The sequence below is a fragment of the Megascapheus bottae genome, chromosome 23, assembly GCF_031878675.1.
Source record: "Megascapheus bottae isolate mThoBot1 chromosome 23, mThoBot2.hap1, whole genome shotgun sequence".
NCBI lineage: Eukaryota > Metazoa > Chordata > Mammalia > Rodentia > Geomyidae > Megascapheus > Megascapheus bottae.
The window spans coordinates 9,310,052-9,331,898 of record NC_143531.1 but is presented as its reverse complement, the minus strand read 5'-3'; the positions used below and the strand labels follow the sequence as shown (position 1 = coordinate 9,331,898).

Genomic DNA, 21,847 nt, shown 5'->3' with positions numbered 1-21,847 from the left:
TCCCTGTCTAGGTGACAGAAGAGGGAGGAGAAAGAATCCAGACCAATTTGTATGCAGTATATTTTACTCCCATGAAATAAAACACATATTTTTTTCATATTTGCTGAAAAGTAAAACAATAATATTGTACGAAATGTTATACACAGGGTAGGTTGTACATAGCAGTTTCAGAAACATCATTGCATCCACCAGAGAAACTATTCTAAAACTGATATTCACACATTTTTTATAATAATAATAGGTTAGAAACATACAGTGTGGCATTTTAGTATATACATTCCCTTGCTCGCAAGCGAAAAAAACCTAATCGCTTCTGTATAACATGCTTTATTTTAAAGCCTAACCTTTAAAAACACTGTTGTGATATTACTAACAACTGCTTTTATAAAATTAATTTGACATTTCCATATATATACATCCTTTCAGTCATTTTAATGTTAACAAGGCTAAACTTAAAAAATAACAAGCTTATAGTAATGTTAAAATGTCATATCCAGTCAAATATTTTGGTGTAACATGTCCTTGCAACTGTTGGAAAGAAATACTTTTGCGTGAAAGATGTCAGCCTCTGAGGCCATTCCTTTGAAATCAAAGGAACTCTCTTTTCCCTCTCCTCTCTCTTGAAATCAGTGGTTTTCTCTCCCCGCCCCCCTCCCCCATCATCTCCCCCCTTTTTCCTCAGCCTTTCTTTAGTGCGCACCACCTTCTAGCAGAGTCCCAAGTCTTTTTAAGGGCGGAGCTGCCCCCCACCACCGGCACAGTCCTAGGCTCCCGGCGCAGCGCGCACGCGCGCGGCTCAGGCTCACACCGGCCGGTCCACCGCGTACTGGCAAGCGCTCAGGTTGGACGCCGGATTCTGCACGCTGGCATAGCCAAAGCTAGAATGCTGCTTGGCTTTCAGTCTCAGGCTGGCCAGGCTCGAGTTACACGTGTCCCTATAAACGTACGGCGGAGTCGGCGGCGCGTAAGGACAGGCGGGCGTCGGCACGGCGGAATTCAGCGACGGGCTGCTCAGGTTGTTCAAGTTATTCAGGCTATTGAGACTGGAGCCCGGGACGCCGGTCACCGCCGACGGCACCATGCTGGACGACATACTCATGGACGAGATGGAATTGGGCGGGGAGAACATACTCTGCGAAGACAGGGGGTTCACGTTCATGGAGTTGAAGAAAGGGAAGCTCTTGGTGGACAGCGAGGCCGACGTCAGGCCCTTGGCGGCCCAGTTGTTGTAGGAGTAGCCGGGGTACATGTCGTCGTAGGGCTGCATGAGCCCGTTGAACTGGGGCCCGAAGCCATTCTTGCAGAGCTCGGCCTGCTGGTTGCGCTCTCGCTTTCTCCATTTAGCCCGGCGGTTCTTAAACCAAACCTGAGGATTGGTGAGGGGACACGGAGGGGGGGAGGGGGTAGGTAGGTGGGGCAGGGGAAGAGGGCAAGGGAACAGAGGCCACAGAACAGATTAGTAAAATCACGATCGATCCAAGGATCGGAGCCCCTCCCCCGCCGCCTCTCCCCCGCCGCGCACGCGCGCGCGCGCGTGCACCTCCAAGATTAGGAGGCTCCTAAACTATCCAGGCCAGCGCTGGGGGGATCCCAGCCCGCTCCGATCCCCGATCCTGGGCTCAAAGCCGGATCACAATCCCCACTTCGATGCTCAGTGGCCTGCGGGCCGCGGGATTGCTAACCCAGGCCCTTCCTCCGGAGCCCCAAACACTTAGTAGAAAATAAACCCGGATCAGTCAGCTTTCCGCCCAACCCTCCTCCGACCTGGCCGTCTGGCTTCCATTCCAAAGCCACAGATCCAGACACAAGCCCTAGGGCCTGGGGAGGGCACCTGAGGACCTGCTCTCCCTCTCCCGCAGCTCCTCCCTCCCCCATCTACCCCCCACACCGCACCCCAAGAAACTGGGGCCAGGACGCCACGTTCTTCTTACGCTTAGAAAAACAACCAAAGAAAAAGCGACTCGTTAAGTCCCACGGGCTTCGCGTGTAAAAGTCGGGGAACCACAAATGGTTCTATCCACAGCCCATTTTCCCCCTTCCCTCTGCGTTTCCTAGCCCTCTGCCCACCTTGGGCCTGGCCTGCGCGCTTGGCTCTGCTCTAGCCCGGCCCAGTGGGTTAATTTGGCTTTTCTGGCGATGGCCTAGGCTGGCCAGCCCCCCCCCCCCAAGCCCCCATCTGCGTCCCGTGGCCCAGCCGCAACCCCTCTCCCAATCCACATCGGGCCTGCGGGTCGCCCCAGACGGCGGCGGCTTTTGTGTATTGGAGCAAGGCCTGGCTCAATGTCCCCAAAGCAGACACCAGTGATGTTTCACATTACACATCTCCGGCGGGTCCAGACGCCTAATCCGGCTCTTTCCCACCCCCCTCCCTTTCTCCCTCTTCCATTCTCAATTTTCTTTTTATCCTCTGCCCTCGGCACCCGACTGCTATAAAAAGCCCACTTTGCTGACGCAGAGACAGAAGAACAGAACGGTTCACCCGCGCAGCCCGGGCCCTGCAAGGGCTGCTGGAAAGCTAGTGGGGTGAGAGGCTTTCCCCGAAGATTCCCCTGAACCACAAACGACGTTTTCATTTTAATGACTTGCCATCTCCACCCTAGGCCTTCTAAACTTTGCCCGGGTGAGGGGAGTACGTGCAGGGCCCGTTCCCTGACGCTGAAAGCGAGTGAAAGGCTGACCTAGCGCAAAACCACGAGGTCCCTGCTCGATCGCGCGGGCCCGGGGCGGTTAAAGTAAAACCATTTCCACCTCCAACCCGGCTCTTTTTCATTTCCTAGCATAGCCTCTTGCCCCGCACAAATGTCACCCAGAAGAATTTTCTTCCCTCTGCGTTGGGCGCCTTTTTTATTATTATTTCGTTATTATTATCTAAGGATTTATTTTTTTCATTCTTTATCCTGAAGATTTTTATTTTTCTCTACCGAACTCATATATAACAAAACAAAAAGGCCTCTGAATGATGCCTAGTTCTGTTTTCTTCTTCCTGAATCCTAATAATTTTGGAATTTTCCATCGACCGGCATAAACCAGGATGTTGCTATTGCTTGACTTTATTTAATCTCTTTCTGTCTTTTTTTTTTTGCCAATCCATAAAGTGCAGATTTGCTACAGAGTTGAGGTAAGCTCTCTTTCTTAAAACTATGATTATAATTAAGCGGAGGGGTGAATCCGTCTTCAAAGAGTTCAACTCCTGAGAGAAGATAAATAAACCAAATTGAAAAGTCTTCCCCCACTTTTTTTTTCCTAAGAGAGCTAGTAGAATCGTAGTTTGTTCGTGGAAATTACAAAACGAGGGGATATAGGGTGTGAGAGAGATCAGAATGGTGGAACCTTCCCCAGAAGGCCTGGTGAGGTGTGTGTGAGCAAGGCCGGGAGAGGAGAGGCTGGGCCTGGCCGGGAGGGAACTCTCCGAAGTGAAGACCCACCCTAGCCCGTCCCGGGCGGATTTTCCTTGTTAAAGGAGCACAGGTTGGAGCCTGTTTGCCGCTTTTGGCCGGGAGGGATTTTATTAGTGCTCGTCTGGCGACTGTAAGCCGGGAACACAATGCCCTTTGCTGAGGAATGCCCAAGCGGCCCTGCTCGAGAGGGCGCAGGATGGCGGGCAGAGAGCGGGCGCGGCTCCGGGCGCTGGCGCCTGGCCGTGGCAGCAGGGCCTCGGACGGGGGAGCTGTTACCTCGTCACCCGCGCGGCAGGGAGGCCTGGCGCCCGGGCCGGGCGGCACCCCGCCGGCGCCTGGCAGGGGAGCGCAAGCTACCACTTCCCTTTCCCCTTCGCAGATCTACCGGGCCCCACAACCCCGCTCCCCAAAACTGGGTTCCTGGCTCCTACCCGGACTCGGGCTTCCGTGAGATTGGTCCACACGGCGATTTCTTCGCGCGTGGACATGTCGGGGTAGCGGTTCCTTTGAAAAGTGGCTTCCAGCTCCTGCAGCTGCTGGCTGGTAAAATGAGTCCTCTGTCGCCGTTGGCGTTTCTTTTTGGAGGGGTCCTCGGCGCCCACGTCCTCATTCTTTCCCTGCTGACTCTTATCCTTCTCTGCAAAACGAAACACACGGAGACTCTGCTCAGAGTGGCCCACCTGCCACCCGCGTCTTCCCTCCGGACCCGACGGTGGCAGAGGCCGAGAGAGAGAGAGAGTGCGACGCGGCGGGGCGCAGCCGGGCGGCGGGCGGCGGGGACGCGGCCGTGGCCGGGCGCGCTTGGCCGGCGGTGTGCAGATGAAAGTGTGGGTGTGTGCGCCCCATCTCCTCCCCTCCCCCCTCAGCGCCCGCACGGTTTATTTACATGTTTATCTCACGGAGGCGGCACGGATCGTTTTGTTCTTTTTTTTTTTTTTTAAATAACCCGTGCTTTCAACGTGGGTTTCTCCACCTCTGCGCAGACACACCACGTCTCCCGGGACACGCGCGCACGCGTTTTACAGACACCCCTCCCCACGCATCCCCACTCCCCTGGAGAAATCTCAGATTACCATGCGGTTTGGGAAAGGGTCGGGGAAGTAGATGCCGGCATTGGATTAGGCACTCAAGTTCGCCAGATCTATTATTTTGGAGGGGAGCGTCTGGAGAACAGCATTTCTGAGTGATTTCAGAAAATAACTCCCCCCCCCCTCTTTTTCTAACACTCTGAACTTCAGAGCTGCCAGCCAAGAAGGGAACTAGCGTGGAGGCGGGGTGGCCTCCCAACGCCCTTGAATCAAGATGTGGGGACTTTGGTGACCCAGGACGCAGAAAGGAGGGCAGCTTAAGGAACCGGGCGGGGGTGGATTGCTCGAGACATTCGCGCCCCACGAGCCAGGTCGGTGAAGGTAGACTGAAAAGACCCGAGTCCTCACAATTCCTGCCCCCGGAAGTTCTGCCGCGATCCAGCAGGGCGACCACTCCCCCGCACCACACTTCCCCTCCCGCCAGAGGGGCGACTTCCTCGGGGCAGGCTGGGGAGGGCGGTGAGATCTGGAGACCTGGCTTTGCCGGAGCGGTTTAGGGGGGTGAGGGGAGGTGGACGACGACGTCCGCGGGGCGGCGAGGCGCCTTACCTGTGGCCTCCGGGCTAGAGGTGTCGGAGATGGTGTGCACCTCTAGCCTGTGCTTGGAGGAGTCCAGGGAGCGGGGCTGACCCGGAGCCAGCACCGAAGCCATGGCTAGTGGCTGGGGATGGTGGCAGGAGGACGACGTGGAGGCCGCCAACAGCTTGGTCCCGACTGCACGGTGCTCCGGGTGCAGCGGGCCTTTCATGCAGTTCATGGGCGAGGGCGTGAGCGGCGCCGCGCGTCCCGGGCTGCCGCCCCGCGACCCCCCAAAGGGGAGAACTGCGCCGCCGGTTCCTGGATTGCGCTGTTGTCTCCCCCCGCCAACACACACCTCACCCCACAGGCAAGGGCTACCGCCCCGGGGATGTCACCCCCGCCAAGTCCTGCAGCCAAGCTGCCCCCGATCTCCACCGCAAGGTTCAAGCGAGAGGGAGGGGGGAGAAAAGTCCAGCAACTGAGTGTCACGGAGCGATCGGAGACATGGGGTGAGGGGTCGTCTGGGCGGGAGGGCGCCCGCTCCGAGCGTCTTTGGGGAGTCGGCTTCGGAGATCCAAAGCGAAACAAGAATGGGCCAAGACCACCCCCCCCCGACTCCGTCCCTCCCTCCCTCCCCCAAATACCTCTCCAATAAGGAAAGCTAACGCCGACCGCGCTCCGCCCGCCCCCCGCGCGCGCGCGGCAGCCCTGACAGCGAAGTGTCAAGAGTGACAGGGACAGGTAGCTGATATTAGATCCCCCGCCGCGGAGGCCGTGGCGACAGGCAGCGGCGCGGGGGCCCCCTGAGCACAACCCCCCGGCCGGCCGAGCGCACGCACACCCCCGCGGGCCCGCCGAGCCGGAGCCGGGCCCCTCCGCCGCTCAGCTGCAGGCACCCCAGCGAGCGTCCGACCAGATCTGCCGCTCCGCGCTTCCCTGTTGGCCTAACGTCTTAAAACCAGAGGCGGGCTTCCTGCTGGTGAGACGTCACTCTGCAGCTGCCCTCCCCGGCTCTCTCCGCCTCCGCCTCCTCCCCCTCCTCCTCCTCCCCCCTCCCCCTCCCAGACCCTTCGCTGGACTGGAGTGACGTGGCTGCACACCAATCCCGAGGCCCAGAGCAGGGGGTGAAGGCCTTGTTCTCCCTGCACCTATCAGCGGTGCGGGGCCGGCTTAATTCCTAGCTGCGCCCACCCCGTCTGTCCTGGCAAGTTCTTGGGAATTCCACCCCGGCCCGGCCTCGGGCGATCTGGTTTTTAAGATAGGTGTTAGGGATGGAGGAATAGAGCCTGGAAGTAAAGAAACCGAAAAGTGGAAGGCTGAGAGTTACCAGGATCAACAAGACACCTAGACCCTCACCGCCCTTCCTTTTGTGTCTCATTATTATCTCTTTGCAGTGAGACACCCCCACCGCCCTCCCGGCCAGCCCCACTCGGCTCTGTCTAAAGGAGACACCCTACCTAGAACTCCAAAGTGATTAAAACCTGCACAGATTACCTTTCCGTTCTTAATTTCCCCGCCCCACCCAGACTGCCTGTCAGGTGAATGCCGCGCTAATCTAAGGAAGCTTTACTTTAATTGCAAAGGAGATGGGGGTCCCTGGGAGTGGGGTGGGGGTGAGAGTGGAAGGCAGGCTAATAAATTAGAAATCGAGAAGAAAATGGACCCGTCGAAAGAAAATCACTTTGACTGTAGACGGACAACTGTTTGGTGGCTCACTCTGGATTTAAACAAGAATAAAAAGTCGCCTCAAATCACGTCCTGGTAATGCTTATTAGTCCCTAGACAGAAAGCAGCACACAATAGAGGAGAAACCCTAACCCAGAGTTTTCAAAACGCTGAAAGCTTATCCATTCTACTTAACGTTGATTAAGACAAATATCCTAGATCTTTCAAATTCCTTGTACACTGTATTAAGCTCGTCCTAACCCAAGAGAGCCACGCTTTAAATTCGACTCTCTTGTTTACTTTATTATCAATCACATTTAAGTCCATAAAGTCCATAGAATCAACAACCTTGAGCTAATTATATATAAAATATGCTTTAATGAATTTTCATACAATTAAGGATGTTGCCAAATAACCAATTTCAAGGATAATTTTTAACAGTCATTTTCTTTTCATAGGGAACTCAAGGCTGTCTGGAATGATTTAAAGTACAGGCAGGCAGAGGTAGTAGGGTGTGCGCTAAGCTTAGATAACACATTCAACTAGGACACACTGCTTTTTTCATTTATATAAAAAAAAATCACCTTGAGGGTGTTAGTGAGAATCAACTGTTTATAGTATTATTCCCAGGGAAATTTCTGTTCCAAGGAAATTAAGAAACAAAGTGCAATCTAGGCAAAATAATTTTGCAAAGTCTTCTTGCCTGGCTGGGGCTATAGTTGAGGAGCGCTCTACTAAGTACCAGAACTGGGGGTGTGTGTGGGGAGTCCTTTTGTCTAGCTTAGGTCAGTTGAAGAACACAAAGTAATCTCTCCTAGGTTTCTGCATTGACGATTGTTTTATTGTGGAGTTAGTGTTATCATCTTTGAATGTGGATTTGTTTGCCGTTACAGTCAATGATTTGCAATGCCAGCATAAGGTATCTTCAGATACAAATTCCCTCCGAATCCTTATTCAGCATATTGGAAAATGTACACAGTCTAGCACAGAGCAGATGAAGCCCACCACAAATACACTTAGCACATTTCATTCCCCTTGCATCCAACCCTATCTATAACAATTCCCCCCCCCATTCTAACTATACTAGAGAGCAGTTCAAAGTCTTCCCACCACCATTATCTGACTGTAAGAAGCATTTAGCTACTAAGGAATCTTGCTTCAAGAGTAAGCTTCAAATCAGCAATTCTGGTTTTAACCTTTTATTTCACTTCACCCCATTCCATGCACACAACACACACACACACACACACACACACACACACACACACACACACACACACACACACACACCCCTACACCAACACCTGCTCAAAGGATAACTCTTTCCCCATTTGACAGGTCTACATGAACCGAAGCTTCTATCTCAGCCATATTAGGTCCTGCAATCTTATCACTAAATTATACGTAGTACACCAGGAGTCTGTTGGTAAAGAAGGTGAAATTAATTTACATTCTGCTCATTATCTGGTGCTTAAATGACGTGTTTTATCCCTGAGATTTGGCAGAAGATCTCCTTCTCAGACCCCACAGCATTCCACTGAAGACAATGTTCTTACATTTGTAGTGGTTTTTAATCTGATAAGACTCTAATTTGCTTAAGTCTTTTAAATAAGGGTTTTAAATGTTTCTAGCCATTTTCTTATTGAATTTCCTCTAATTCCCCCAAGATCATAAAATATGTGTGTAAAGTAAATATTTTCTCCCATTGCACTACCAGCCGATGACCTATAACTAAGTCAATATGAATCCAGCTCTTTTGGGCCCATATTCCAATTCTTCTTCTAAACCTCAGTATGGTCCTATGATACAATTCCCCTTAAAACTTCATTGCATGAATAGACTCTATCATATCAAAGAATGAAAAAAATGGCAGAGCATTTGCTCACCCTTGTTTCAGGATTCAAATCTGAGAGCGGCAAAAACGAAACAAAACGAAACAAAACTTTTGGAGGGAGTAGTATTTTTGAAGTGTGGACATTTTTAAAAATGCCTGTCCACTCAATTAAAACCTGAGAAGCGCTAAAGAGCCATACAATTTCTAAGCTCCTTTTTTATGAAATACGTTGCTGTTGTTGTTGTGAAGCTTGTATGGTTCTGCTTTTCCTGTGGAACTTTCATTCTGCCAAACCTAGTCATATAGGAAAGACCTCAACCTGTTAGGCACAAGCATATGAAAACCCCAGGGGTAAGTGACAACTCCTCATAGTGCCAAAGTATGAGATGCGTTGGAAATGCTTGGGGATTTGCTGGAATCCCTGAAGATAGAGAGAGAGAGAGAGAGAGAGAGAGAGAGAGAGAGAGAGAGAGAGAGAGAGAGAGAGAGAGAGAGAGGGAGGGAGGGAGGGAGGGAGGGAGGGAGGGAGGGAGGGAGAGAGAGAGGAGAGACAGACAGAGAGACAGACAGAGAGACAGAGGAAGACAGACAGAGAGAGAGAGAGAGAGAGAGAGAGAGAGAGAGAGAGAGAGAGAGAGAGAGAAGAAGAGGAGAGGGAGAGGGAGAGAGGAAGAAGGAGGAAGAGGAGGAGGAGGAGGAGGAGAAAGAACCTTCAATTGTCCAGGTCTACTGAAATCAGGAGGGCAAAAAAAAAAATAATCTAAGGAATACTGGTTAGAGCAAAAGCAAAAATCACTTATCCATATGTGATGTACATATAAATATATGTAGATATATCTCTGCGTATCCCTTCTTTTAAACCTTCCTGTCACTCTGCCCCATATTTCTATGCTCCTTAAACATTTATTTCTCAAATAGAATCTATACATACATACATACATCATATATTTCTAGAAAGAATATATAGACACTCATATATTGAAATAATATCTATAGCAAGGGAATATCTATCTGTTGGTCTATCTATTTATGTATCTATTTATGTATCTATCTATTTATGTATTTTGTGCACACACACACACACACACACACTCCCAGCTTTCCACATAATTGACTCAAAGTGATGATTTTCTTTGCATTTTTCTAGTTGGAATCTCAACCCTCTCCTAATCTCCTAATCACTTTATACACTCTGAACAGCCACAACTGAGTGACACTTTTCCTCCAGACCAACAGAGCTGACTCCAACATGAAATCTACATGGGATAAAAGGAGGGTTGGTGAGGGAGGGGCACCAAGAAATGCTCCCTTTACAGTGATCACTTCATGGTGAGTGCGGGTGGAGGACAGATTTGAAGATATATTCTACAGAAGACTTGTACCCGGGAGCTGGCTGACATAGATTAGGAATTAGTTGCATTGCAAGCTGAAGTTGGAGACACTGCTGAATTGAACACTACAGAATTGCTGCAATCCAAAAGACTGGATTCTCCATTGGATTCTTGATTGGAAATGACTGATTTTAGCCTTCATCACAGACGTTTTCAATCCAGAAAAGAATGATCTTGGCTCTGCTGCACACGTCTCCGTTTGGCAGGTTGTGGGGGTGGTGGTTAGGAGAGGGGTGGAAAGCCAGGAAGCCCAGGGCTGGTTTGAGTTTTGAGTCTAGAAGAAATCAGGGGTCAGTTTTCTCAATGGCCTCTTCTTGCTTACTCTTTCAAATAAAGATGCTCCAGGAGGGAAATGTGCAAGGTGGAAGCAGCATGTTTTGAGTTGGTATTTGCCATCAAGGACTAGTTTTACAGTCGCATTTAATTGCATACTCTTTAGTATTCTGTTTTTATCTTCTCCCTACCCCCCCCCATAAACCCTTTTACTTATCAAAGGGCACAATTGGGTTGGAGGATCACTTTAGGTAGCTAATGAAGAGTATGTATGGGCTAGGACCTAAGCAAGAAATCCTGAAAGTTCTGGAAGAAATTCTCCTCAGAACTCACCCAGAAGATGTCACTTGTCTCTCGGAGCTGTAAGGCCACCGAGGGGCCACAAGTGCTGTCCAGGCTCAAAGCCCGCTGGGACTCAGCTGGGTGAGTGCAGTCGAGGGTGGGCGGTATAAAGACCAGAGGTGCCCTGCTGCACAAGAATTGGCTTTCCCTTCCCCGCCTTCCACGGCCAGGCTTTTCACCAAAGAAGCTGAAAAGGTGCCCTTCACTGCCCATAGCCACGAACCTGACCCCGAAATCAAAAATTCTGCGGTGAATGATTTTTCCTCCCATTCTCTAAATGGAATGAAAAGGTGCAGGCTTGTTTAAGGGGACTCTTTCCTGAACCAGGATAATGCTCACCCTTTCTGTGTCCCTGAAAATGCAAATGACACGGTCTCACACAAGCTGCCGAAGGAGAGAATGGCAGCCTAGAAGATGCCAAGGAGAGCATCTCCACCTCACTTGGAGAGGAGAGGAATGGAGGACAGGGTACCAAAATGGCCAAGCCAACATGCCAGTCATGTTTTCTTCACACATTTGAATGTGAGCATTATGGGTTTACTGCGTGTTTATTTAATGTCTAGAAAGTGAGTATTTTAAAGAGCTAAGTTTAAAAAGAGAGAGAATGGCATTATATACATATGTATTAGAAGTGTAGGGGAGAGGGGAAGAGAGCAAGATGGGGAAGAAATAAGGGGGGGATAAAGGAAAGAGAGGAAAGGAGGGGGGAGGGAATGAAAGTGTGAGATTAAACATGAACAGCCAGGTTTGGAGAAAAGACAGTGGCAAGAGGATGAATAAAGCCACTTAAAAGACAATTAGATAGAAACACTCCTCTCTCTCTTCTTTTCCTCTAGGTAACTCATGTCCATCTCCCTTTTCTTTCTCTCACTCTATCTTCTTTCTGTTTTTCTCTCCCAGACATGTTGGTAGCTAACATTCAGCATTAGTTGTCATGGTGACCATAAATCACATAAATCCAAAAATACCCACCTATAATCTGAGATGAAGCTTTTATTTCCCTAGTGAAATAATATTTTAAAAGCTGTCAGCTGACAACAAAAAAGGAACCCACCTCATTGTAGTAACCCAAGTAATAAATTACTTCTAAAGGTTTAAATTAAAATGTCAGCCTGTTAGAAACATGCTAGGAGAATCTTGGGCACTCTTGAAGTCAAATCCACACAATGAAGTTGATTCAATTACTCTTGGTTGATCTCTAACACACACACACACACACACACACACACACACACACACACACACCTTTGTATACACTCTCTTCATTCATTTCTTCTCTCCCTACCCAACTTAGTCTTCACTGATTTGTTAAAGAAACAGGTAAGTCAGGTGCCTGTGGCTGAAGCCTCTGGTCTCAGCTACTCAGGAGGCTGAAATCGGAGGATGGAGGTTAGAAGCCAGCTCAGTCAGGAAAGTCTGTGAGACTCTTATCTCCAAGTAACCACCACCAAAACGCTGGAAGCGGAGGAATAGCTCAAGTGGTAGAATACCAGCCTTAAGCAGAAGAAGCTAAGGACAGCACTCAAGCTCTGCATTCAAGTCCCGATTCTGGAATGAAGAAAGGAAGGAAAAAAAGAGAGAGAAAGGAAGGCAGATAGATGGAAGGTAGGAAGAAAGAAAAAGAGAGGTTGGAAAAAAAGAATGAGAGAAAGGAAAGGAAAAGAAGGGGAGGAAGAGAGGGACGAGGGATGGAAGGAAAGAAGAAAGAAGCCTCCTAGATTAAAAAGGATGCAGTACTAACCTTTTGGAGACCTTGTGTGTATTGATCACTTCCCTAAATGAAAGGTGGTAGTTTAATTAATGGGGGGTTATCATAGTGACTCTGAATAAGGAAATGCCGAGAGCAAGACTGGAAAGGGAGAGACCAAATCATAGAGAACTGAATTGAGCTGCCAGGTGCTGTGGTTACCTCTAGGACAGATATGGTAGGTATATGCTTTCCCAATTGGATGCCCTGGGGAGGAGCACGCGACTGCAGTTGGTCCTTTTGTCTTTTACCTTGGGCTTGTTGTCTTTTGCCTATCTTGGATTACAGGGTATTCGCCTAGATGAAGAGCCATTAATTACCCATTCAGTCAATATTAGGAAGATGACAAAGCTTTTTACATAGGATTAAGAGGACATCAGATTGTTCCATTAGTATATTCCTGCTCACGAATAAGCTTTCGTTATACATTTCCTTTTCCCCCATGGGCTGCTCTAACAACTGCTGCATAGATTAACCGCACTTGGTGCCGAATGGAAGCCCTCGCAGCGGGAAGAAACTTTGAGTGCGAACAGAGTCAGGAAGAAGGGACCGGACCTGCAGATTATTTTGCCAAGGACCCACCGGGACTGCCTACTTTTGGAGGATGGGCACAATATTCCCTCCCTGGTACAGGAAAATTAGAAAAAAATACCACAGAGAGGCAGCTTCTGTGAGTAAGCTGCAGAATTGATTCTGGTGGCATTGGCTGGCATGGAGAAAAAGAAACGGAAATCTCCATTCACTCCCCAGCAATCCTGACTTTTTCTGGCTTTTTCCTCCTCCTCCTCCTCCTCCTCCTCCTCCTCCTCCTCCTCCTCCTCCTCCTCCTCCTTCTCCTCCTCCTTCTTCTTCCCCCTTTTTAAAATTTTATTTTCTTCTGGAAGCCTCAAGCTTCTTCCTTTGACAAGCCTCTGTCCCTGGTCTTGGAAACACACAGTAAGAGTTCTCCTCCACTTTCTTTCTCAAGGTCTTGGATCACCCATGGTTGCATCAAATGTTTTGCGCTGTGCATTTTGCTATAGATAGATCACCTGATCTCTCTGGCTTCCCTGTTGGTATTAATGTTTTATACAGGAGACAGAAAACCGGATTATTGGCTTCTGGGAGCAGGGGGGGGGGTACAATCTACGCAACTGTGAGCTTGGCAAACATTTGCTGAATGAATGCATGGTCATAGAAGAGGCACTGGATAGTTACTGATCTGGCCAGAGTTAACCCGCGTGCAGGGAAGGAGGTTGGGCCGAGCTGTGGCAATGAGAGAAAGACCTGGGTCGCTATTAGAAGTGTCCACGGGCGGTCACCTCCCAGGCGAAGAAGGTCTGGACACAATTAGACTTGGGTTCAGTGGAACACTTTTAGTCCAACAGCTCTGTCGATGGTATTTAAAAATTAATGCCACAGCTGAAGGAGGCCTGGCCAAGTACAAGTGGCCAAGTGACAAGGCAAAGCCAGGTGTGGGGGTCTCGTGGGATTGGAGACTCGGATCTCGAATCTGCACCTAGAAACTTTTCGAGGGGGGGGGATGGGAAAAGGTCAACCTGTCCCTTTTCTGAAGGCCAAGCCCATTTAAGGAGCTCCTCAAAATACTCCTTGAGGGATACCCCAAAGATGAAATTCAACCTCGAGTCTGTGATTATTGGGTTCGGTCGACTGTTTAGGGGAAGGGGGATAAAGGAGGGGATAGGAGGAGAGGACTTTAACTCTTTAACTTGAACTCAAACCTTTTACACCATTCTAGGTGCCCGGTGATCCCTCTTAACCCCTCACACTGCCTAGAAATTGGTGGGTTTCAACTGGGCTAGTGGTGCCATCAGTGGTTTGGGAGGGAAAGGAGACTCAGTTTTAAAGAGGTGTGGGGCTGGCTGCGACCTCTCAGAGGTCGTTGATCCACCTCAACTATCTCTTCAGAGAACTTCAGCCTCGGGGTAGGACTAGTATTTATTTGTGGAGGAAGGGGAGGGCCAACAATATAACATCAGAGTTCTTAAAACAAAAAATAATATTTCGTTATGAACATGTTTTAAAATAAAACAAATGCTACAAATGGCAATACAAGATTGCTTTTGTTTTAAAGGGCAGGCTCAGACAACATTTACATCTTTATCAAATCACGTTAGAATGGCTAAGGAGTATTTATTCTAACCACTTTCTTTTAGTGAAGCTATATTTTTACTTACTCGTGTATGACTTTTTTTTTGTCTGACAGTTCCCTAAAAGCCAAAAAAAAAAAATCAACATTTTCAACATTTCTTCCCACCACATGCCGCTTCGTAATTAGTAACATTAAACATGTTTAGGCAGTAATTGTTTCTCTTCGATCCACAAGGTAGAAGAACAGACAAGGTAAAAGGAATACTCTTCCACACATATGAAAATAATACAAGCCTGGAAGTAATGTTTTAGAAAGCAATCGTTGATTATTTCTAGTCCTCTCTCCTTTTTTTTCCTTGCTAATTATCAAAAGTGGACCCTCAGGGGCGCCGGTGCTTGATTTTTCGAGGCTTCCTCTGGCTTGTGGCTGCTTTACAGAAACCATTCCTTAGGTCAACAAAACTTGGGTGGAAATGGGGAGGGGGGAGAGGAGGGGACAAAACGGTTCTCTCTGGTTCCCTGCACACTGACTGACACAGGTCGGCCCGGCCAGAGGCCGAGGGCTGCCCGCCCTGAGCGAAGGACAACCTCGAACCTCTTCTGGACTAGCCAGAGCCGGGCCTGAATTTACACAAAGCATTTTCCCCGGGAGTCATCGCTGCTCTTGATTTTTAACCATATCTCAAACATTCTCCGGTCTAATAATTTATTTTTACGACCGATTATCAAACAGAAGAAGAATTTAACACAATCTTAATGACAGAAATCACCCGACATTATCTCTGCATTGCTCTCATTTAACCCCATGGGGTTAATCCGGACAAGTGAGCCTTTAACTGGCAATAATAGTTGCAGGGGGGCCTGCGAATCTCCGGCTCGCTTAGGACACTTGATTTTTTTTTTTAACAAATAATTCCCTACCCTACACCCCCCTTCCAATCTCTCGGATACATAGAGAAGCCTAAATGGAGGGTCTTTGTTTTCCTCTGAGCAATCTGGTTTGTTTACTTGGCCGTTGTCCCAAATCTTCCAGCTCTCCACACATTACATTCTGTCCTTACACTTTAATCCGGAAGGAGGAGGTTAGGGCCCCTGGGCTGGGGGCGCGGGGGGGGGGGTCTTTATCTCCTCACACTATCAAAGGTCAACAACCTCCTAAGGCTAGACACTTATTTATTTCGGAGCCTGGAAAAGTCGGAGAACTTAGAGAAACAGTACTTTGGGAGTTGCCTTTCCCCGTCCCCCCCCCCATGGCAATTACAACACAACAACAACAACAACAAAAATCCTCCACCCACCTCCCAATCTCAATTCTGCAGAGGCCTGGGCAGTGGATAGGAGACGTGGGTAACGATTACACAAGCCTATGGACTGGTTTAAGATGCAAACAGCCAATCAAGTCATGACATCACCCAAAGCCGGGGCCTGACAATCTGCACCACAGGTCCGCAGCACTCCACACCCTCTCCACCCTCGGCGGCTGCGCAAGCTCTCTCGTCCCAGACTCCGTAGAGGAGTGTGCAGAACCCCGACTCCCCCCGGGCGAATCTTCCATCGCCAACACGTTTTCGGTGCTCGCCTGCCGACTTTCAACCCCACACCCCACAAACCTAGGGATGGGGCCAAGGTAGAGCGCCCATGGAGTGGGCACTGGTGGCTTTGAGCGCAGTGGGACATGGCTAGCGACAGAGGTCGCTGTTGGACCACTTTTCCACGCCAGCTGGAGGCGCGGAGGTAGGCTGAGACTTGCAGAAGAGATCTGACCACAGGGAGAGAGGGAGAGAGGGAGAGAGGGAGAGAGGGAGAGAGGGAGAGAGGGGGAGAGAGAGAGAGAGAGAGAGAGAGAGAGAGAGAGAGAGAGAGAGAGAGAGAGAGAGAGAGAGAGAGAGAGAGAGAGAGAGAGAGAGAGAGAGAACGAGAACCAGACAGAGGTGTTGGGTCTCGGGAGTGTCCTGGAAATGGGGAAAAGGAATTCACTTCCCGGGGACGGCAGTTGCTCGTTTTACCCTGGGGCCAAAGTCTTAAGTTCAAGCCACAGAAGGCTCCGGCTGCCTCGAGTTTCAGCCCTAGGCTCAGAGTCCCCGAGGCGGGTGCCCAGCGCGAGGCCTGCGCTGCCCTCCCGGCCTTACCCACGGCGCCGGGCTGCTGCTGCGGGAACAACCCGCTGCAAGGCGGCCTCTCTTCCGCTCCCGGGGGTGGGGGGATCTGTGGACCCGGTCTTTGGGATTTCAGAGTCTTAGGAGAAGAGACAGGACAACGCTGCCAGCAGCACCCCTGGGCCCTGGCACAACCCTTGTGCCGTGCAAAGGGATTGCCCAAAGCCGCGGGCCTAAAGGAGCCCAGGACCGGGCCGGGGGCCGGCGTGGGTATCAAGGCAAGACGAATGAGAAAGAGGGACCGAGAGCAAAGACCCGGTTAGAGGAAAGAGCCCAAGCGAGTCAGCCCCCTCACCCCCCTTCATCTGCAAAGCAGCTTAGGGTGGCGAACTTTCTCCGCGTCTCCCTGGCTGCCCTGCGCTGCTGCCGAGGGGAGAAGGTGTGTCCAGGCCTTGGGCACTCTGTGCCAAGTCTCCTCCTGGTCTACGGCTCCCCAAACCTCCCCCCAAAGAGGTGAGGATGCACTTGGCTTAGTTCTGATGTCTTTCCTGCCTTAGGTGGCTCCTCGGAAAAGCGCCGATGGCTGGGGAGACTCACAAGCGCCGACTCGCATTCAGTGACCCCAGTAGGAGAAACAGGCTCTTACCTAGTTGCACACACGCCGACACTAGTTTGCGACAATTGGTCTCCATTCCCCGTTATCTGAAAAACACAAGAGTAGTGTGTGACCAAACGGTCGCACAAGGCTTCCGAAGGGCCGCTTGGGCCGTGGTGAACTTGAAGTCTAGCTGTGGTGTGTCTAATATGTACCCGGATTCAGGCGCGCGTCGAGGGCCTGACAGCTGCAGGCTGCCGAGCTCCAGGCCCAACCTAGCCTCGCATCCAGGACCTCTGGCTGGACATCAGTCGATGATCCAGCTCCAGAACTGCAACCGATGGGTCCAGACCCGGGGGAGGGGGGTGGGGACCGATAAAACGGCCGAGAGCTGCAAAGGCTGCACAATGACTTTGCAAAGCATCTATGTTCTAGGCGCCTTAAGCATATAGACACAATTTGGTGATGGGCGAAGTGGATCTTTCTGTTTGAGAAAGACACCATTCGGCACAATGTCCATTAATTGGAACTCAGTAAATATTTGCCAACTTTCTCGTGTCACCGACAGCAAGATACCTTAGGTTTTCTGAAAGGAAGGGAATTTTAGCCTGGATGCTCCTGGAATGAGTTTGACTCCGGGCCTCTCATCAGGAGCCACTTTTCCATATTTAGCCACACTTTTCCCTGGAGATACTCATCCAACCATTTATTTACCCTAAAGTATGATTTAAGATCTCAAAGTTGAGACGAGGGGAGGACTGAGCGAGCATTCTTAAAAGGGTTTACTATCCGCCAAGCGCCAAGTACGGAAGGGGGAGGGGGCTCCTTCTCCAGTGATTTCTTTTCCTCTCCTAGGCAAGCCAAATCTTTTTAAAATTTCCAACCACAGTACAGACAGCCAAGCATTTATTCCCCCTCCTTTTTTTTTTTTTTTTTTTTTTTTTTGCCAAAGGCAAACTGGGAAAGGTAGGTGGCAGATAGGGGGGGTGGTAGGCTCGTAAGAGTGGGTTCGGGAAAAGGGGATATGAGAAAAGAAAGCAAGTCCCGGGCTCCCCAGGCCCGTTCGATTTCCGGCTCCCCAGTCTTTTGGTTCTGGATAACCAGAACTGGTGTTCGGATGGGAGCCACTTTGTCTTTAGTCCGAGGCTGGGGTGGGAGCTCGCGTGGCTGGGTTGGTTGGAGGGACAGAGGCAGGGTAGGGAGCTAGGGGCCTAGTTCTGGCATGAGTCTCTTTTTCATCCTCCTCAGACTCTCCTGGAGCTAGCCTGGTCCAGGGGCCTCTGGCCAAGTCGAAGCCCACCGGAGGGGCTGCCCAGTGCGGCAGAGAGAGAGAGCCGAGTGTGGAGGTCGACAGGCTGTTCCCCCACCAGCTACAGAGCCCCAGGCCGGGACTCTGCCGATCCTTGTGGGCTCCTGGGCCCAGAAGTAGCAGTTTGGCGGCTCCAGATTTAGTGATTCCGCCGTAAAATCACAGGATTAGTCCCTGATTGAGATGTCTGTTCGTGAGATATTACAAAATTCATTATCACAGCTTTCTACTAACTCGATATGAAGTAACACAGATGGGATTTTATTAGTCCAGACTTCAAATGTTTACTTATGATAATTTCTGGGGAAATTTGCATGTCATCATCATTTCGATAATCTTTTTTTTTATATGTCTGAACTGGCTGCATTATTAGTGGGTACTAGAGCATTGCAGATGGTAACTGCAAATAGTTTTTTTATTTTAATTTTATTTTTTAAGAAATGAAATATACAAGAGAGAAAGATTTGATAGTCTGGGTGGCAAAGTCGGTCAATGATTCCACATTCTGCCCTTAGCCTATGCTCCAATATTGAAGACCAAACAAAGCAACAGAAAAGAAATCTTCCAGATCTCTAGAGGGCTTCGTGTACAGACCAGAGGAGGGTCAAGGCATATTCTTAGCTCACTCCCACACATCATTGTGACTTTGGAATTTATTTTGCAGCAAGATGAGTCCCAAGATCTGACTTACATGCTTTATAAAAAATAATAACAGGCCTATTAGAGGGATTCAGCCTAAATAACTAGGAACGATAATTTTTAAAAAGAGACCTCCAATACTTTCTTGCTAATTTTTAAACTTGCCCTGTCAAGACAAATTTTGTGTGGCAAATTTTGCTGCCAGATTCTGGGAATAGCTTTGAAGGCTAAATCTCACAAATTGAGATGAGGAGTATTTCTGAGTGGCAAGTTATTTTCACCTCTCCCCATCCCAAAATTCATCTATATTCTGATTGGAATCTTATTTTGGCCAATTTATGTCTTATTTTGTGGCCATGTTAAAAAAAAAAAAGCACAACACAACAGTTAGTGTACACAGAAAAAGTGTATTGGTAAGACAGACTGGTAGTCCCCAAGAAGTAAAAGTTTGCTTAAACATAATTTCTGAGGACTGACCCCAGGAAAAGAACCATAGTTTTAATAATTGTGATGGCTCCACTTTCTTTTCCCTTTCTTTCCATTTATCTTGTTACCCTGTAACAGAATAATTAATGGAAAGTTTAAAAATAAACAGCACAAAGAACATGAGCTAAATTGGTGTGATTAGCTAGTAAATTAATTTGCAGTGGATGATTATTTAAGGAAATAAAAAACTGCTTTAATGCAGTTCATATTTTACCATGTGCAAACCTTTTCAAACGAATACGTACACTTGGTTTACTAGTGTTTAAAGACAAACATGATCAACTTCATAGACAAAGAGCTGGAATAATTAAACATCATTTTTTGGGAGGCAAAGTAAAACATTTCATAAATGCAGTGGCAATTTAATTTTTTCAGAAAAGTTTGATTATTAGAGTCATATACTTATTTTATGTGATACCAACAAAAATTCTCAGTTTATTTTGCTCACATGCTTTGCATCTGACCTGACTGGTATTTGAATTTTAGATGGATTTTTCTCTGAACTGATATTAATATTCAAGCTACAGAAGCATCTTTAGTTGTGATTAATGGTTTAAAAGGAATGAAAAGAATTCTCTCTCAATCAGATTGTTTTTCATCAAAATATTTTAGCATGTATGTATTTCTATTGTTGCCAGTCTGAACAGTAAGTTTTTTTTCTCTCTACGTTTACTTTAATAAGACCTAACACTCATAGGAAACAGCGTAAGAATCTCACAGTCACAATAGCTTGATTCCTTAGAGAAAGTAAAGCGAATAAATCGGAATAAAAATAACTTATTTCCCAGGTTTACCATCACCCCCTTCCCTCCCCCTTAGTTGCGGGTTGGAAAACAATTCTCTTCCAGCATTCATTTAAAATGTCTCTCCTGAAGTGCGAGATCGGAGTTGTCTGGTGATCAATTTACTAAAGGATTTATAATCCGAAGTAAATGTGCGGACTCGGCACCTAGGCCTGGCTCCCCAGGTAATTCGCTTGGGCCTGAGAGGTCACTAAACTGCCAGTTAAAGATGGAATTTCTTTCTCCAGTGGATAATAATGGGAGAAGGGGCTAATCTTCCAGTAGCTGAAACTTTGTTCGGTAGCTCTTTATCTTGAGCATGCTAATCCTCGGCCTGAAGATTTGTGTCTGGGCCGGTTGGCACCGCGATTTCGGGGAAGATACCTCGTTTGAAATGCCAGCCGTGGTCTAGCTTTCCACTTGAGCGCGCCCTGTAGATTGTTCGTTTCTGCGGCGGCGGCCGGGAAACGTAAGAAACAGAGCTTTGCAAGGTCTGTTTGCCAACTGCGTTCCCTCCCGGGGAAGGGCGGGGGGTGGCTGGGTGCGGGAAGTGGGGGGGGGGGAGAGAAAGAAACGCTGCCCAGAGAGCCACAAATCACCTACTGTGAAGATTCTCCAAAGTGGAACAAATTTCCCGACTCGCATTATCTCACAACCCTGCGGGCGAGGCGGCCTCCACTTACCAGCTACCGGGGGAGGGGAAGGGACAGGGCTGCCGCTGGTCCGGGCGTCCACACCGCTTCCCCGGGGCCGACTTGCAGCAAGCTGGGGGTCGGGCTGCACCCGAAAGCCGGATCCGAGAAGAGTGTGGGGTTCCCAGGGGTGCCAAGAGCCGAGCAAGTCCACGAGGGCGCGGGGAGGCGGAGGGGGGGCCGGGCTCGGGAGCCTAGAGCCGGCCGGCAGGGCAGCAGCTTCTTTCTGCTCCTCCTCGGCGGGTTTCTCACTGGGTCTTGCACACTCTCTCCACTCCCTCCCTCCCTCTCATCTCTCCCTCCCTCCCTCCCTCTTTTCTCTCTCTCTCTCTCTCTCTCTCTCTCTCTCTCTCTCTCTCTCTCTCTCTCTCTCTCTCTCTCTCTCTCTCTCTCTCTCTCTCTCTCTCTCTCTCTCTCTCTCTCTCTCTTTCCTCGGGCTCCGAGTGGGGAGTGACGTGACGTCAGCAGAGATTCCACCAAACTCCAGTGCACAGCGGCGCGCGGGGCGGGCGCGCGGGGCTGCGCGGCGGCGGGTGATGGACGAGTCCGGCACCGGGCGCTCGCTCGCTCGCCCGCGGCCAGTGCGCAGGGGTGGGGGGTGGGGTGGGAGGGGAGACGCGAGGCGAGGCGTGCAGGCAGCGGACTGGGGACTTCGCCAGCCCAAGAGAGGAGGGGAAAAAAAAAAAGATCGGGGCGAGAGGGAGAAGGAGAGGGCGCAAGGCTCACACCGCCGCCGACCCCGCGGGCAGGCTCGTGCTCTCCCCGAGGGGAAGGGGGAGGAGAAGGGGGATGCGGTGGGGAGGGGAGAAGGGGGGGGGGGAGGAATAGAGTCAGAGCGGGAGCCGTAATAAATCAGAGCTTCTAGGGGGTGGAAGGGGTAGAAACCTGCTCTGGGGACAG

The 21,847-nt window shown here is 49.6% G+C and overlaps 1 protein-coding gene across 2 annotated transcripts; it reads right to left on the bottom strand.

The window, feature by feature from the left end:
* Positions 1-682: 682 nt before the first annotated feature.
* On the bottom strand, positions 683-21,203 carry Pitx2 (paired like homeodomain 2). 2 transcript variants are annotated; one of them, XM_090356561.1, is made up of 4 exons: positions 20,939-21,203; positions 17,091-17,146; positions 3,830-4,035; positions 683-1,366 (listed from the first exon to the last, which is right to left on the bottom strand). In XM_090356561.1, the coding sequence occupies exons 2-4, from the start codon at positions 17,134-17,136 to the stop codon at positions 803-805; spliced, it is 816 nt and encodes a 271-aa protein (XP_090212687.1). In that variant the 5' UTR covers positions 17,137-17,146; positions 20,939-21,203; the 3' UTR covers positions 683-802. The 2 variants fall into 2 exon arrangements, with proteins under 2 accessions (XP_090212687.1, XP_090212686.1); XM_090356560.1 differs by lacking the exons at positions 17,091-17,146; positions 20,939-21,203 and adding an exon at positions 5,036-5,604.
* Between the last annotated feature and the right edge of the window lie 644 nt (positions 21,204-21,847).

What these genes read in the sequence shown, in the direction of transcription:
- Pitx2 (XM_090356560.1), bottom strand. Translation starts at nt 5,243, where the DNA reads ATGAACTGCATGAAAGGCCCGCTGCACCCGGAGCACCGTGCAGTCGGG. An exon ending in CTCTAGCCCGGAGGCCACAG is followed by an intron (nt 4,036 to 5,035) that starts GTAAGGCGCCTC and finishes TTCGTTTTGCAG; the next exon opens with AGAAGGATAAGAGTCAGCAG. An exon ending in TCACGGAAGCCCGAGTCCGG is followed by an intron (nt 1,367 to 3,829) that starts GTAGGAGCCAGG and finishes ACCAATCCTCAG; the next exon opens with GTTTGGTTTAAGAACCGCCG.